The sequence below is a fragment of the Apostichopus japonicus genome, chromosome 12 (genome assembly GCF_037975245.1).
Source record: "Apostichopus japonicus isolate 1M-3 chromosome 12, ASM3797524v1, whole genome shotgun sequence".
Lineage (NCBI taxonomy): Eukaryota > Metazoa > Echinodermata > Holothuroidea > Aspidochirotida > Stichopodidae > Apostichopus > Apostichopus japonicus.
The window spans coordinates 29,550,542-29,562,722 of NC_092572.1; the positions used below are offsets into that span (position 1 = coordinate 29,550,542).

At 36.5% G+C, this 12,181-nt stretch overlaps 1 protein-coding gene across 22 annotated transcripts in view; it reads left to right on the forward strand.

The window, feature by feature from the left end:
- The window catches only part of LOC139977164 (uncharacterized), a 371,700-nt gene extending 359,571 nt beyond the window's left edge, over positions 1-12,129 (forward strand). For 15 of the 22 annotated variants that reach the window (XM_071986361.1, XM_071986354.1, XM_071986364.1 and 12 more), the window contains 10 exons: positions 526-675; positions 1,733-1,801; positions 2,477-2,578; positions 4,432-4,536; positions 6,154-6,303; positions 9,037-9,274; positions 9,520-9,739; positions 10,066-10,127; positions 10,382-10,500; positions 11,236-12,129. In XM_071986361.1, coding sequence (XP_071842462.1) covers positions 526-675; positions 1,733-1,801; positions 2,477-2,578; positions 4,432-4,536; positions 6,154-6,303; positions 9,037-9,274; positions 9,520-9,542 — 837 coding nt within the window. In that variant the 3' untranslated portion in view covers positions 9,543-9,739; positions 10,066-10,127; positions 10,382-10,500; positions 11,236-12,129. The remainder of the gene's footprint in view (positions 1-525; positions 676-1,732; positions 1,802-2,476; positions 2,579-4,431; positions 4,537-6,153; positions 6,304-9,036; positions 9,275-9,519; positions 9,740-10,065; positions 10,128-10,381; positions 10,501-11,235) is intronic. The other 7 variants (XM_071986357.1, XM_071986351.1, XM_071986355.1 and 4 more) reach the window with 7 other exon arrangements.
- Positions 12,130-12,181: the final 52 nt, after the last annotated feature.

The following is a 12,181-nucleotide window of genomic DNA, read 5'->3' on the forward strand; positions in this document are numbered from 1 at the left end:
AACCTCAACCGTACGTTTATGCACCATTATGGATGGAACCATTCAGAATTGAATAGGCTAGGCCTAGTCGTATCAATGTTATGGTTACATGAGGAGTCTTGGCCTAGGCTTCAGAATCGTAGATCGTTGCAACTACATTTACCTCCATGTGTTTAAAGTTGCTTTTATATTTTGACTTGTAACTTGAATTAAACTGAGAAACGTTAACTTGTGACTTAATTTGACTTGCGATAAAGTCAAATGACTTGTGATAGACTAGACATATTGAAATCAATTGTACGGGGTGACTTGACTTGAATTAAGAAGCATTGACTTGTGACTTGATTGACTTGCAATGAAGTCAATGACCTGGGATAGACCTGACCTGATGAAATAAACTTTACCTGTGACTTGACTTGAGAAGATCGACTGGTGTATTTATGAGAACAATACATGACTTGGTTGCAACACTGGATCAAATAAAATTAAAATTAAAAGTCCATGTTAACATATTTTATTTATATTTTTCTTGTTTTCTAATGTTAGGCTGGAGTGGAAGATTCTGCAGCTAGCAGCTCTGATAAATTAGTAGCTGCAGGAATATCTCAGTCACAGAAGAAGACTGGTGATGAAAGTCTAACGGTCAAACAATCCATGGAAAACATTGATCTAGAAGTCAGAACAGAAAGTCTCAGGGTAATAATTTACATACACAAGATTCTGTTGTCCTGGAAACAGTCTTTTTAGAGCATATAACACAAATTGGTGTTTTGCAGTTTGTCCATACTGGCCCTTACAGGATACTTACTTTTGTGTTCAAAGTCTATGGTTTGCTTTCATATATTTCATCAGGATTTATTTCTACTAAAATGCTTGCCATCTAGTACTGATGCTGTTTATGAGGTATGTTCTTGCTGCCGTTATTTTCATTTATGAGACGAAATGTTTCAATAGTAAATGCAGTAACTTCTAAATATTTATGTCATACGACCAAGCCCTCATGAAACCGTGCCATTTTATGTGAATGAGCTTTAACACGTTTGAGTGCATCAATTAAATGCTGACTGTGCACCTCTAGCCAACAATTTGTTATGTACACAGCCGATACACGCTTGCAACTTGTGCATAAGAAGGATACAACCGGTACAATGTTGGTTAACAAGTCAACTTTTGGAGATTACATACAATTAGTTTTGCTAAGTACTGAGCACAACTTCCCAAAGTTTCAACAACTCTCTTGTGCATATAGTCTAGTCTTGGGTGCAGCATCAGTTTTTTTTAGCGTAGAAGTGTGTGTACAAACTTCAATGCAATCATGTAAATAATACTAAGAGTTTCTGTGAGTGTGCAAACTGAGTAGCAGCAAGCAATTAGTACTGACAAGGTTTGGGGGTTCTGCTGTTTTATTCAATTTCTTTCCCTCAAGAAGTGTTTATGTTGATCAAATAGTTCCTATAAACTTAATAGATATTAACATGTTCATTGGGTCCTTTATTCCCTGGACTGAGTTCGTTGGAAACGCACTATGCAATTGATTGACAATGCATGTCTCCCCCCCCCCCCCCCACCTAGAGCTTTCTTTCCCCCGCACTTACCTGCGTTAAAATTTACAGTCCCATTTACTGCCTTCAATTGATATTAAATCTGCTATTCTGGTAATGGCATTGTCCTGTCTTACAACACAATTTCTTTTGTACTCTTTTGCACTCTTAACAATAATAATAACATTTCTTGTGCTTTGAATTGCATCTAGCATTTCAACATGGAAAAAAGGACGGGTTTAATCTTGGCTACTGACTTAGCTTATTGGGGCCAGCAGAGGGTAAATTTTGAACATTTTAAATCTCCAGAACATGGGCATCAATTGAGGTTATGTATGCATGGTAGGATATCTGTCTGTACTGTAAAGAGTTTAAAGAATTTGGAGTAGGTCACAGTTCATTTTAAGTCACCAGTAGTCAAATCTTGAAATCCTTGTAAACACGAGGATCTCCAGATGGGAAACTTTATTAGCTCTCGTATTTAGCATGTGTCTTTCATATAGTGAGTACAAGAATCCTATTACTTTTGATGAAGGTCACAGGTCATGTGGGGTCAGCTGAGGTCCAAATATCAAAAGTACTGTATCTTGAGAACATTAAGTTCGGAAGAGATAATATATGCATGGTACATTATCCAAATGATAAGTAAAATTGCTCCACAATTTTGTACAGGTGAAAGATTATTTAAGGTTTTCAGGAGTCAAACCCAACAAAATTTCTAAAAGTCAGGTCTCAAGAATCAAAAGGTGAAAGGTCTTTTGAGGTCAACAGATGTCAAAGTATGAAAATCTTGTGAATTCACCAGTGGTCAATACTTCCTATCTTGTCTGCAGTGTAACTTTAAATATTCTCAATTGTGGCAATTAAGGATCACTTTTAAGTCCAATTATGGTGACCTGTTTACTAGTCAATATAATATTTTGTGTCTAACCTCATTTCAACATATTTATCTGCAGGACATATCATCATCCCACTCAGGCAATCCTGCGCCATCACAGTCAGCAGATGTCCCACACTCAAAGAAGAGAGGCTTTAATGAATCTACAGCTGTAATGATGGTAAAGTTCATTCTATTGGTCATATCAGAATATCTTCCAAAATGTTGATAATTCGACTGTAAAACTATATTAGTAGCAAACAGAAAAGCGAGCCGGATAAGTACTGATCACAAGTCACAATGTTGGATGTTGCAGTTGCACATGTTGCAATGAAATTTATAATTATTTGGGAAGGAAATAATAAAATGTATCATATAGCCATGGTCGGACATTCACCATTTGTCAAGCGGGATATTAAACAATTTCAAGACCGACTTCAAGACCAACCGCTCGTTGTGATTGACTGCAGTGACTAGCTGAGCAACATTTCGAAACACTAACCAATTAAAGCAGCAATTTGCTTTATGATTGCAACTTGAACCATGACATTTCTATGGCGTGTCTCAGGGACCTTGCAAGGGTCCAGGGACCCAACCTCTGGTAGCTCAAACATTTTCAGATATCCTTTGTCTTTGAGAAACGAGTTTAAAGCACAAAATACGTTTGAGAGAGAAAAACAGCACTGAACTGACTTGGCTTTTTGCAAATTGACTGCATTTACTAGCTGAGCTATGTTTCCAAACAGCAATTTTAAAAGCAAAAAATATGTGTGAAAGAGAGAAATCAACTTATATGGAATGCATTTCAAAGCAGTATTGAGTGTCTAGGGAGGGGGGAACCCCCAGAAGTTGTAAATTTTGAGATATGACTTGTTTCCTTGTAGCGACTTTGAAGAATAATAGCACATGTCAGGAAGAGGAATTTCATGTCTGTGTCAGGTGATTCAAGCCTGGAAACCTTTCAGAAACTTCTTGTAGCTATTTTAGCTTCAGCACAGAAATACATAGCAATGTCATTGGAATATATTTCAAAGCCCTGTGGGGGATTCAGAGGGAAAATAACCACAAATATGCCACAATTTTGTAATACCCAATTAAAGGAAATTGGGCAGGCGGCAAAGTGAGTTTTGTTTACTGCAGCCGACTTGGAGTCAAATGTGGCGGGGGATTCCCCAAGTTTGCAGTCACTAGTTTAATGATAATTCTGAACTTTGTGATCATTATAAAAAATAACTTTAAAGGATGTGATGTTTGTACAAGGGACATGATGAATAAAAAAAACACAATTTGTTATGTTAAATTTCTTCCTCCTGTAAGCTTGGCCTGTAATCCTAGTAATCATGGTAAATGATATAAAGCATGTGTGAACTTGCACACATGATTTGTGAATGCATTTTGATAATGATAGTACTTAATTCATTGCTACATATTGAAAGCGTCATTAGGCAATGTAGGAAAGCTTTAAAATGCGGTAACTCTAAAAGTTGAGAGCTGCATTACATAATTCCATGTGGATTCACCAAAGTGATTACAATAATTGTTAATTGTAGAAGTCATAGGTGATTTTAGGTCATCAACTCTAAAGTCCTTGTAAGCATTATATTATTGAAGTTTACCATGGTAGTTAATATTGACCTCAAATGACCTTTCACCTCCACACAATCAATATGATTTCATGTTTGTACATGTAATTTGGATCTGCTTTAGTAATTACATGTATCCTTTCAGTCTTACAACATATGTTAAGCTTGGATGAACTTCATACTTGCTCTATAGAGGTGCTCAAATACAAGACTCCTTTGGTCTTTTTGGTAAAGGTCAAAGGTCTGTTGAGGTCAACATAGTCAAAGTATGAAATCTCATGAACAGTTTGTGAATTCACCAGTGGTCAAACTTTCAATCTTGTCTGCACTGCTACATCAAATATATATTAATCTGGCAAATAAGGATTCACTAAGCCTAACTGGCTTACCTGGTATATTTAGCAATATCCTAACTGTGTGTCTAACCTCATTTCATCATATTTATCTGCAGGACATATCACCATCATCCCTCTCAGGCAGTCCTGCGCCATCACAGTCAGCAGATGTCCCACACTCGAAGAAGAGACGCTATAATGAATCTACAGCTGTAGTGATGGTAAAGTTCATTCTATTGATCATCTCAGAATATCTTCCAAAATATTGATAATTTCGACTTTAAAACTATATTAGTAGCAAACAGAAAAGCGAGCCTGTTAGATACTGATCACAAGTGACAATGTTGGATGTTGGGCATACTGAATTGAAATGTAAAATGGAAGGAAATCAAATATTGTATCATTAAACCATGGCGGAACATTCACCATAAATTATTTCATGAGTACGTGTATATTTATGTATACTATGTAGGATATTTAATTGGGAGAGAGAATTAAAAAGTACCTGGTTAACTATAAAGTTCATTTCCTGTCTAGTTATTGGCCAAATTGTGACTTTCAATAAAAAGCAATGCAGCTGGAGTTCTTTGATGCATGCCATTCACCGCATACCAGCATAGCTACACAAAAATGACCTGTTGGCCTGTAACTGTTGATGTGTTTTAATGCCTATACGGTACCTATAGTATGACTACATAAGTTGCTTTTAAATTTGACTTACAACTTGCCTTGGACTGAGAAACATTGACTTGTGACTTGGTTTGATTTGCAGTAAAGTCAAATGACATGACAGAATGATATAAAATTTACCTGTAGCTTTGCTTAAATTGAGAAACATTTGTGACTTGATATGACTTGTGATAAAATCGAATGACCTGTTACAGTCTTAACCTGATGAAATAAACTTTACCTTTGACTTAACTTGAATTGAGAAACATTGACTGATGTATTGATGTGACAAAATAAATGACTTGGTTAAGACACTGAATCACAAGATTTAAAGAAGAATTAAACCCTGGCGTTTTTCACTGACCTTATCGTAGAGACTAATATTCTTACACCCTCTGTGAAATAACTAAACAAAATTACCTTTCCCCAAATTTCCAGGAATGCTCTAGTTTTTTCTTCTTCTAACCAACTGTTGGCGGCCATTATGTAAAGATGGCGCTTCCAAAATGACTTCTTGCAGCCACATCATAAGTTACACATTCTCCTCTCTGCATATGAACTGTACACTTGCTCTCAGAGATTGTTTGGAAGCTGGTCGAAAATGTTGGAGTACCGAGCATTTGGTTGTTCAAAAAGAAAAGCGGAAAAGGAGCAGGGAAGGGAAAACGATATTATGTTATTTCTGAAGGGTTTCATAGAAAAAGGAACAAACAATAGCACCAGACTCCGTCGCAGAACTGTTACTAGTGTTGGAAGTTATAACATCATAGTAACTGCCATCGTGGGACACAGTTCCAATCTGCTTAACAAGGTCTATAGGTCTCGTTGTCTCATTTCCTCCACTGTGTATTCAGGCTGGATTTGATAGCAGGTCAAGTCCAAATGCATCCATGTTCTCATGTTTAGAAAAAGTTATCGTGAATGGCACGTAGTAAATGTTTGTCTTGAAATGCAATATGTGGCTCCCTTACCAAACAAGCGGGAACTGTCGGAATTGAAACAAATTCAAAGTTCCAACTGGGTGACAATTAAATCAATTTGTAAGCTTGAAAGTAATGTTTACAGCATTCGTGTTGCTTCTTTTGAAAATAGCTTATTGCAAAACATTTTTAAGTAAAAAGTCCATGTGTAATATATATATTTATATTTTTCTTGTTTTCTGATGTTAGGCTGGAGTGGAAGATTCTGCAGCTAGCAGCTCTAATAAAGTAGTTGATGCAGGAATATCTCAGTCACAGAAGAAGACTGGTGATGAAAGTCTAACTGTCAAACAACCCATGGAAAACATTGATCCAGAAGTCAGAACAGAATGTCTCAGGGTAATAATATACATGTACAAGATTCTGTTGTCCCGGAAACAGTCTTTTTAGAACATATTACATAAATTGGTGCTTTACAGTCCATACTGGCCTTTCAGGCATACCTACTTTCAAGTTCCATGGTTTGCTTGTATATATTACATCATGATTTATTCTACTAAAATGCTTGCCATCTAGTACTGATGCTGTTTATGATACCTCAGTTTTTAGCTAATACCAGCATGCTGGTGTGAGCTATTGTTACAGTGCGGCGTCTATCACTCTATCCGTCAACAATTGGTAAAACCGCTCCCACTCGCACAGTGTTTGATGGAATTTCATGAAACTTGGACACAAGGACCATTGGGTATAGGGCCATCAGAGATGGTCCAACATTTGGGGCCAAAGGTCACCTGTGGGCCGTAATGGGCCATTTTGTGGAAATACGCAAAATGCTTCTTCTTCTACAGATTCCATGGTACAATGTTGAGGGTTTGTCACGATAGTGCTATGGTAGTTTTACCTTCAGGGTGTTCATGAATTTGAGATCAAAGATCAACTAGGGGTCTTTTGTGGCCCGGGCCGCGGCCCTATATTTTCAAATTGCTCCTGTTCGTACAGTGTATGGCCAATTATAATGAAACTTGGTCACAATGTTCCTCGGGATGAGAGTTACGAGGGGTGTTCGGAAAATTGAGGTCAAAGGTCATTTAGGGGGTCATCGGGGGTCATTCTTTGTAATATTTTCAAATATCTCAATCTCCTCAAGATTTTGATGGATCATATTCAAAGTTGAACTGATGATTGTTGGATTGTGTATGAATAAGGTGATGCCTAAAAATTTTTGGTCAAAAGTTAATTAATTACAATTAATCCCCATTGTTTAAAAAAATCTGAGCCTTCACTTTTTGCCAAAGCTCCTTTAATTTGTCTCCCAATCCCTGCAGTGTTTGTTTACATTTGTGGTTACGCTCTGCAGAGGCTGTTAGTGGAATTAAAGCAGGACTGGGAGTTGTTATTAACTGTTGAACTGTAAGCATGAGAGCCCTATAGCCAATCAGCACTTGCCGATTCTTAGAAGTCTTTGAGCCTGAGGTATGTAGGCAGCTTGTGAAGTTATGTCTTGTAGGGAGTGCTTGTTATGTCTGCTAAGTTAGAGGGGAGAAAGTTTAATAGGGTAGGCCAGTGGTATTGTTTGAGAGAGTGGGTAAAATAGGATTTAAAGGGGAAAATAGGAATTATAGCCAGCGGTGTGGCCAGGATTCTGCTAACGGAGGGGGGGGGGTTATCCCTCACGGGCCCAAAATTGGTTTTGTGGGCCCTACTTTTTTCAGCTCGAAAAGGTATGAGCTTCTGCACCATTGGTGCTCTAGTATAAGGTATGTTCTTGCTGCAGTTAGATTAAAGAGACTGAAATGTTACAATAGTGAATGCAGTAACCTATAAAGATATTTGACAGCATACGACCAAGCCCTCAAGATTTCGTGCCATGTTTTGTGAAAGAGCTTAACAAATTAGAATGCGTCAAGTAAATTCTGACTGTGCGCCTTTTGCCAACAATTTGAAATGTTTACAGCTGACACACATGTTAGCAACTTGTACACAAGAAGGATACAACCGGCACAATGTTGGTTCATAAGTCATCTTTTGGAGATTACATACAATACATTAATTACTAAGCACAAATTTTCACAGCTTCAACCATTCTCTTGTGCATAGATTCTAGTTTTGGGTCCAGCTCAGTTTCCCTGAGTGTGTAAAGTTGAAGTGAGTGTACAAACTTAAAGGCAATCACGTAAATATGAGTTTTGGGGGGGGGGGGGGGTTCTATATGATTAGATTTCTTTACCTCAAGAAGTGTTTATGGTGATCAAAAAGTTCCAATAAATAATTGATATTAGCATGTTCATTGGATCCTTTGTTCCCTCAGAGACTTAATTAGTTGGAAATGCACAATGCAAATGATTGACCGGGCACGTCTCTTCTCACCGCCTTGTCGAATTGTTGAAATGCGCCTAGAACAAGGACATTGCAAACATTTTGAATAAAATTACAGAAGCATTGCCATTCCTTCCAGTAATATGCAAGGGCTACATGGTGCAACGTGCAACTAGAACATCTTTTGTGTATAAATTGAGTGTGCTACACACTCCGGTTGGGTGGTGACTCACAACTTGTCACCATTTTTGTTTTATTTCATTATGTTCTCGATCTTCTCATTCTGGACGTGTGCAAATGAGTTGGGAGAATCTTTATTGATTATATTCATTGCATATGAGAGACATCTAGCCAGTGACAACCATTACAGTGGATCTAGTAACCGTAGTTGCCTTATTGGGGGAAATTCACAAACTCCTTTGAGTGACTCCACTCTTGGAATTTAGTGACTTATGACCCGCATGCTAACTCTGCCATTCTGTATCATGCTTTATATATATATATATATATATATATATATATATATATATATATATATATATATATATATGTGTGTGTATGTGTATGTGTATGTGTATGTATATGTATATGTATATATATTTATATATATATATATATATATATATATACAGCAGGTGTCAGTTAGAGTACAGTTTGTAAATGAACAATAATTGGAACACGATGGATTCATATTACTTGACTCTGTAATCAATTCATCAAACGTAATTAAATACTTTAGACAGGGGACTTGATAGAGAACTGATATAGTTTTACTCGTGTAACACTCAATATTCATGTACTCTAATCATTTTACAGGATCTCTCCGGGAATATTCCAAAAGAATGGAAACGTGTAGGTAGAAATCTTGGACTAAAGGACAAGAAGCTTTGTATAATTGAGACAGATTATAACAAACAGGGACACGAGGAAACTGTTTATCAGATGTTGTTGACTTGGAAACACAGCAATGGCAGTAAAGCCACATACAGAGTACTGGGAGAGGCTTTAATAGCAGCTGGCCGAAGAGACCAGCAAGAGATGCTGTACAAGCGGGGTAAATAATTAATGTACTAATATAAATACCTCAAAGGACTTTAGAAATTAAATATATAACTGATTCATACATGAAACTACTTTCTGCATTTTTCCTCATTTGTCTGTGTAGAGTATTCTGTATCATTTCATATGCACATAAAGCAGTTTAAAATTGTTTATATTGATAAAGAATATCTTGTTGCCTCTTACATATAGAACACTTTATTTCATTAAATATTTGTTTTACACATCTCACCTGTTCAGCTGGTATCAAACAAGAAAGCTAATGAGAGGCTAGAAACAGGCGGGAGTTCATACTGAGGTAAAGGCGTCCAATATACAACCAATCCGTTCTGCTTGTCGGACGGAAGAGATCTCACAACTGCTCATTTCATGGATCAACAAATACGGTAGTGAGACAACTTGTAATGTTCATTACAACAATTGACATATTATTGTGGAAAAAAATATGTGTTAAGTCAAGGTGAGTACATTTGAAACATTGTAACTGTGATAACTCATATTTGAAATGTTTAAAATGGGAGCTGAGAGTACCTAACTTGAATGGATGTGAAAAATAATAGTAACAAACCTAAAACTCTCTTAAAGCAATGATCACATTGTACAGTTGCATATCAACTTTCATTTTTTTTTTAGTTATTTGTAAATATCAGCTTTTAGACTGATATCATAACATATCAATGGTAGACTTTCATTTGTAATGAGCTACCATCATCGTTACAGCTATATATATGCATATCAGTTTTCGCGTCGTTACGTTTACAAAATTTATATCATTGATCATTTCAGAGTCAGTAGGTATGACTGGATCAGAGATCTCTGTTGGACTTGGAAAGCAATATTCAAACAAGGTACAAAAGATTCCTGCATTTTCACTGTTGGATCTATTCCGGTCTCATTACTCATAAACGGGATTGTTTGGTCTTCTACCGCAAGTTACAAGACCTTCTCAAATCACCTTGTCATAATATGTTAGTTAAATATTAACAGTCAGATTTCGAACATGGGATTCGCCATTAGTATAATTTTAGTAGATCTTACCAAATAGCATTACAAAGTTATATTGATGCAACTGCTTATTAATAAGTTTTTTTGTTCTTTATAGATGCTTACATGATATCATTAACTGTATCACCGTGGGATGTTTCTTTCTATTGCGATGTGTATATAACAGCTGTATCCAAGCACTTACGAAAGCTTGGTGATTTTCATATGTTATGCCAGGTATGCATTGTGCATGTTTTACACTGCTTTTGAGACATTGTTTCTTCTTACCCAAATCTGCGACAGCTAAGTCAGTAGAGCTAAGTTTAAGCGATTCGCCAAGAAGTGCAAAGTTACATATATTCAGTGTCTTTCCAAATAATATCGACTGATGTACCATTCAAGAAGGAATGTGATTACAGGTTCTTGACCTAATTGATGTAACCATGGAGGTAATACAGATTGACCTCCATGATGTAGCAAAGCCATTTTACACTTTTAGCCATTATCTATTACCAATGTCCTGTTTAACTTTCTTTTGGGTTCATGTGTCAAAATTAGTACGGATATCAAACATTTATTTGCCTCTTTTTCATTATTTGATTTATTTGTTAAATCTAATTGTGGAATGACTGAATGTAATCGAATTTGGTGGCAATAGCTTTACTATGAAACCTTTGTCAAATGCAAATACTGTCAAGCTGTGGTAATTGACCAACAGGATCATTGTTAATAGTTATGAGAAAGTTGTAGTATTACCTGATGAATTAAACTGTCCCTAAATATATTTCAATGTGATTAAATGTTGCTAAAAGTACGAGATTTAAAAAAAAAAAAAACGATCTCGATGATCACCAGATACGAAATAAATCAAACCGATAGGCGAATCTTTAAATGACCAATTACAAGAAACATTATATATGACGTCAGTTAGACGTTCTCATTTCTCATAATTCAATTTGGTTTTCTATACAGTGAAGAATAGAAGATGATGTTGACTTGAACTCCAGAAGTTTCAGACAGTATTTGAATTTGCCTTATCTACACCAGAAACGGCCATCAATGGATAAGTGAACAGACAAGATATGTAACCATTGAAAGTATGCTAGATGAGAAGCAGCGGTATAGTAATTAATTGTAGCAGAGACACAGCAGGCATCACCCAGCTGTCTAACACCAATACATCTATGGCTAAGAATGAATCCAAGGGCATGGTTGGTATTGAGTTGTGGGGACACTGAGATCTTTGGTATAACATCTATGACTATAGAGCATTACTGTGACTACCACCTAATGTTTGGACCAGTTGTGGGGACATTGAGATCAGTGGTGGAGAAGCATCTAAGACTATAGATCACCACTGTGACTACCACTTAATGTTTGGACTAGTTGTTTAGAATGAATCCAAGGGTATGGTGGGTATTGATTGAGTTGTGGGGACACTGAGATCATTGGTGGAACATCTATGACTATGGAGCACTCTTGTGACTACCACCTAATGTTTTGATCAGTTTAGAGACACACATCATTGAAGGAGCATCTATGACTATAGAGCACTACCATGACTACCACCTAATGTTTGGACCAGTTGTGGGGACACTGAGATCATTGGCATAGCATCTATGACAAAAGAGCACTACAGTGATGACCACCTAATGTAGCCAAGATGTTCAAGATTTCATGTAGTGCCATATATATATCAAACTATAGTTTCACATCGAGAGAAGTGTTAATTACTCTATGCATTTATTGATTGAAAACATAGTTCTCTAGCATTAAGCATTATCTAATATTATAAACTAGAGGGCAATCCACAGAGTAATACATCTCATTGCAAAATCACTTAAATGAATTATTGCTTATAGTGTACATTTCAGTTTTTCTACTTTTTTTGTGAAGGTGTCAAGTCTGTTCAACATTT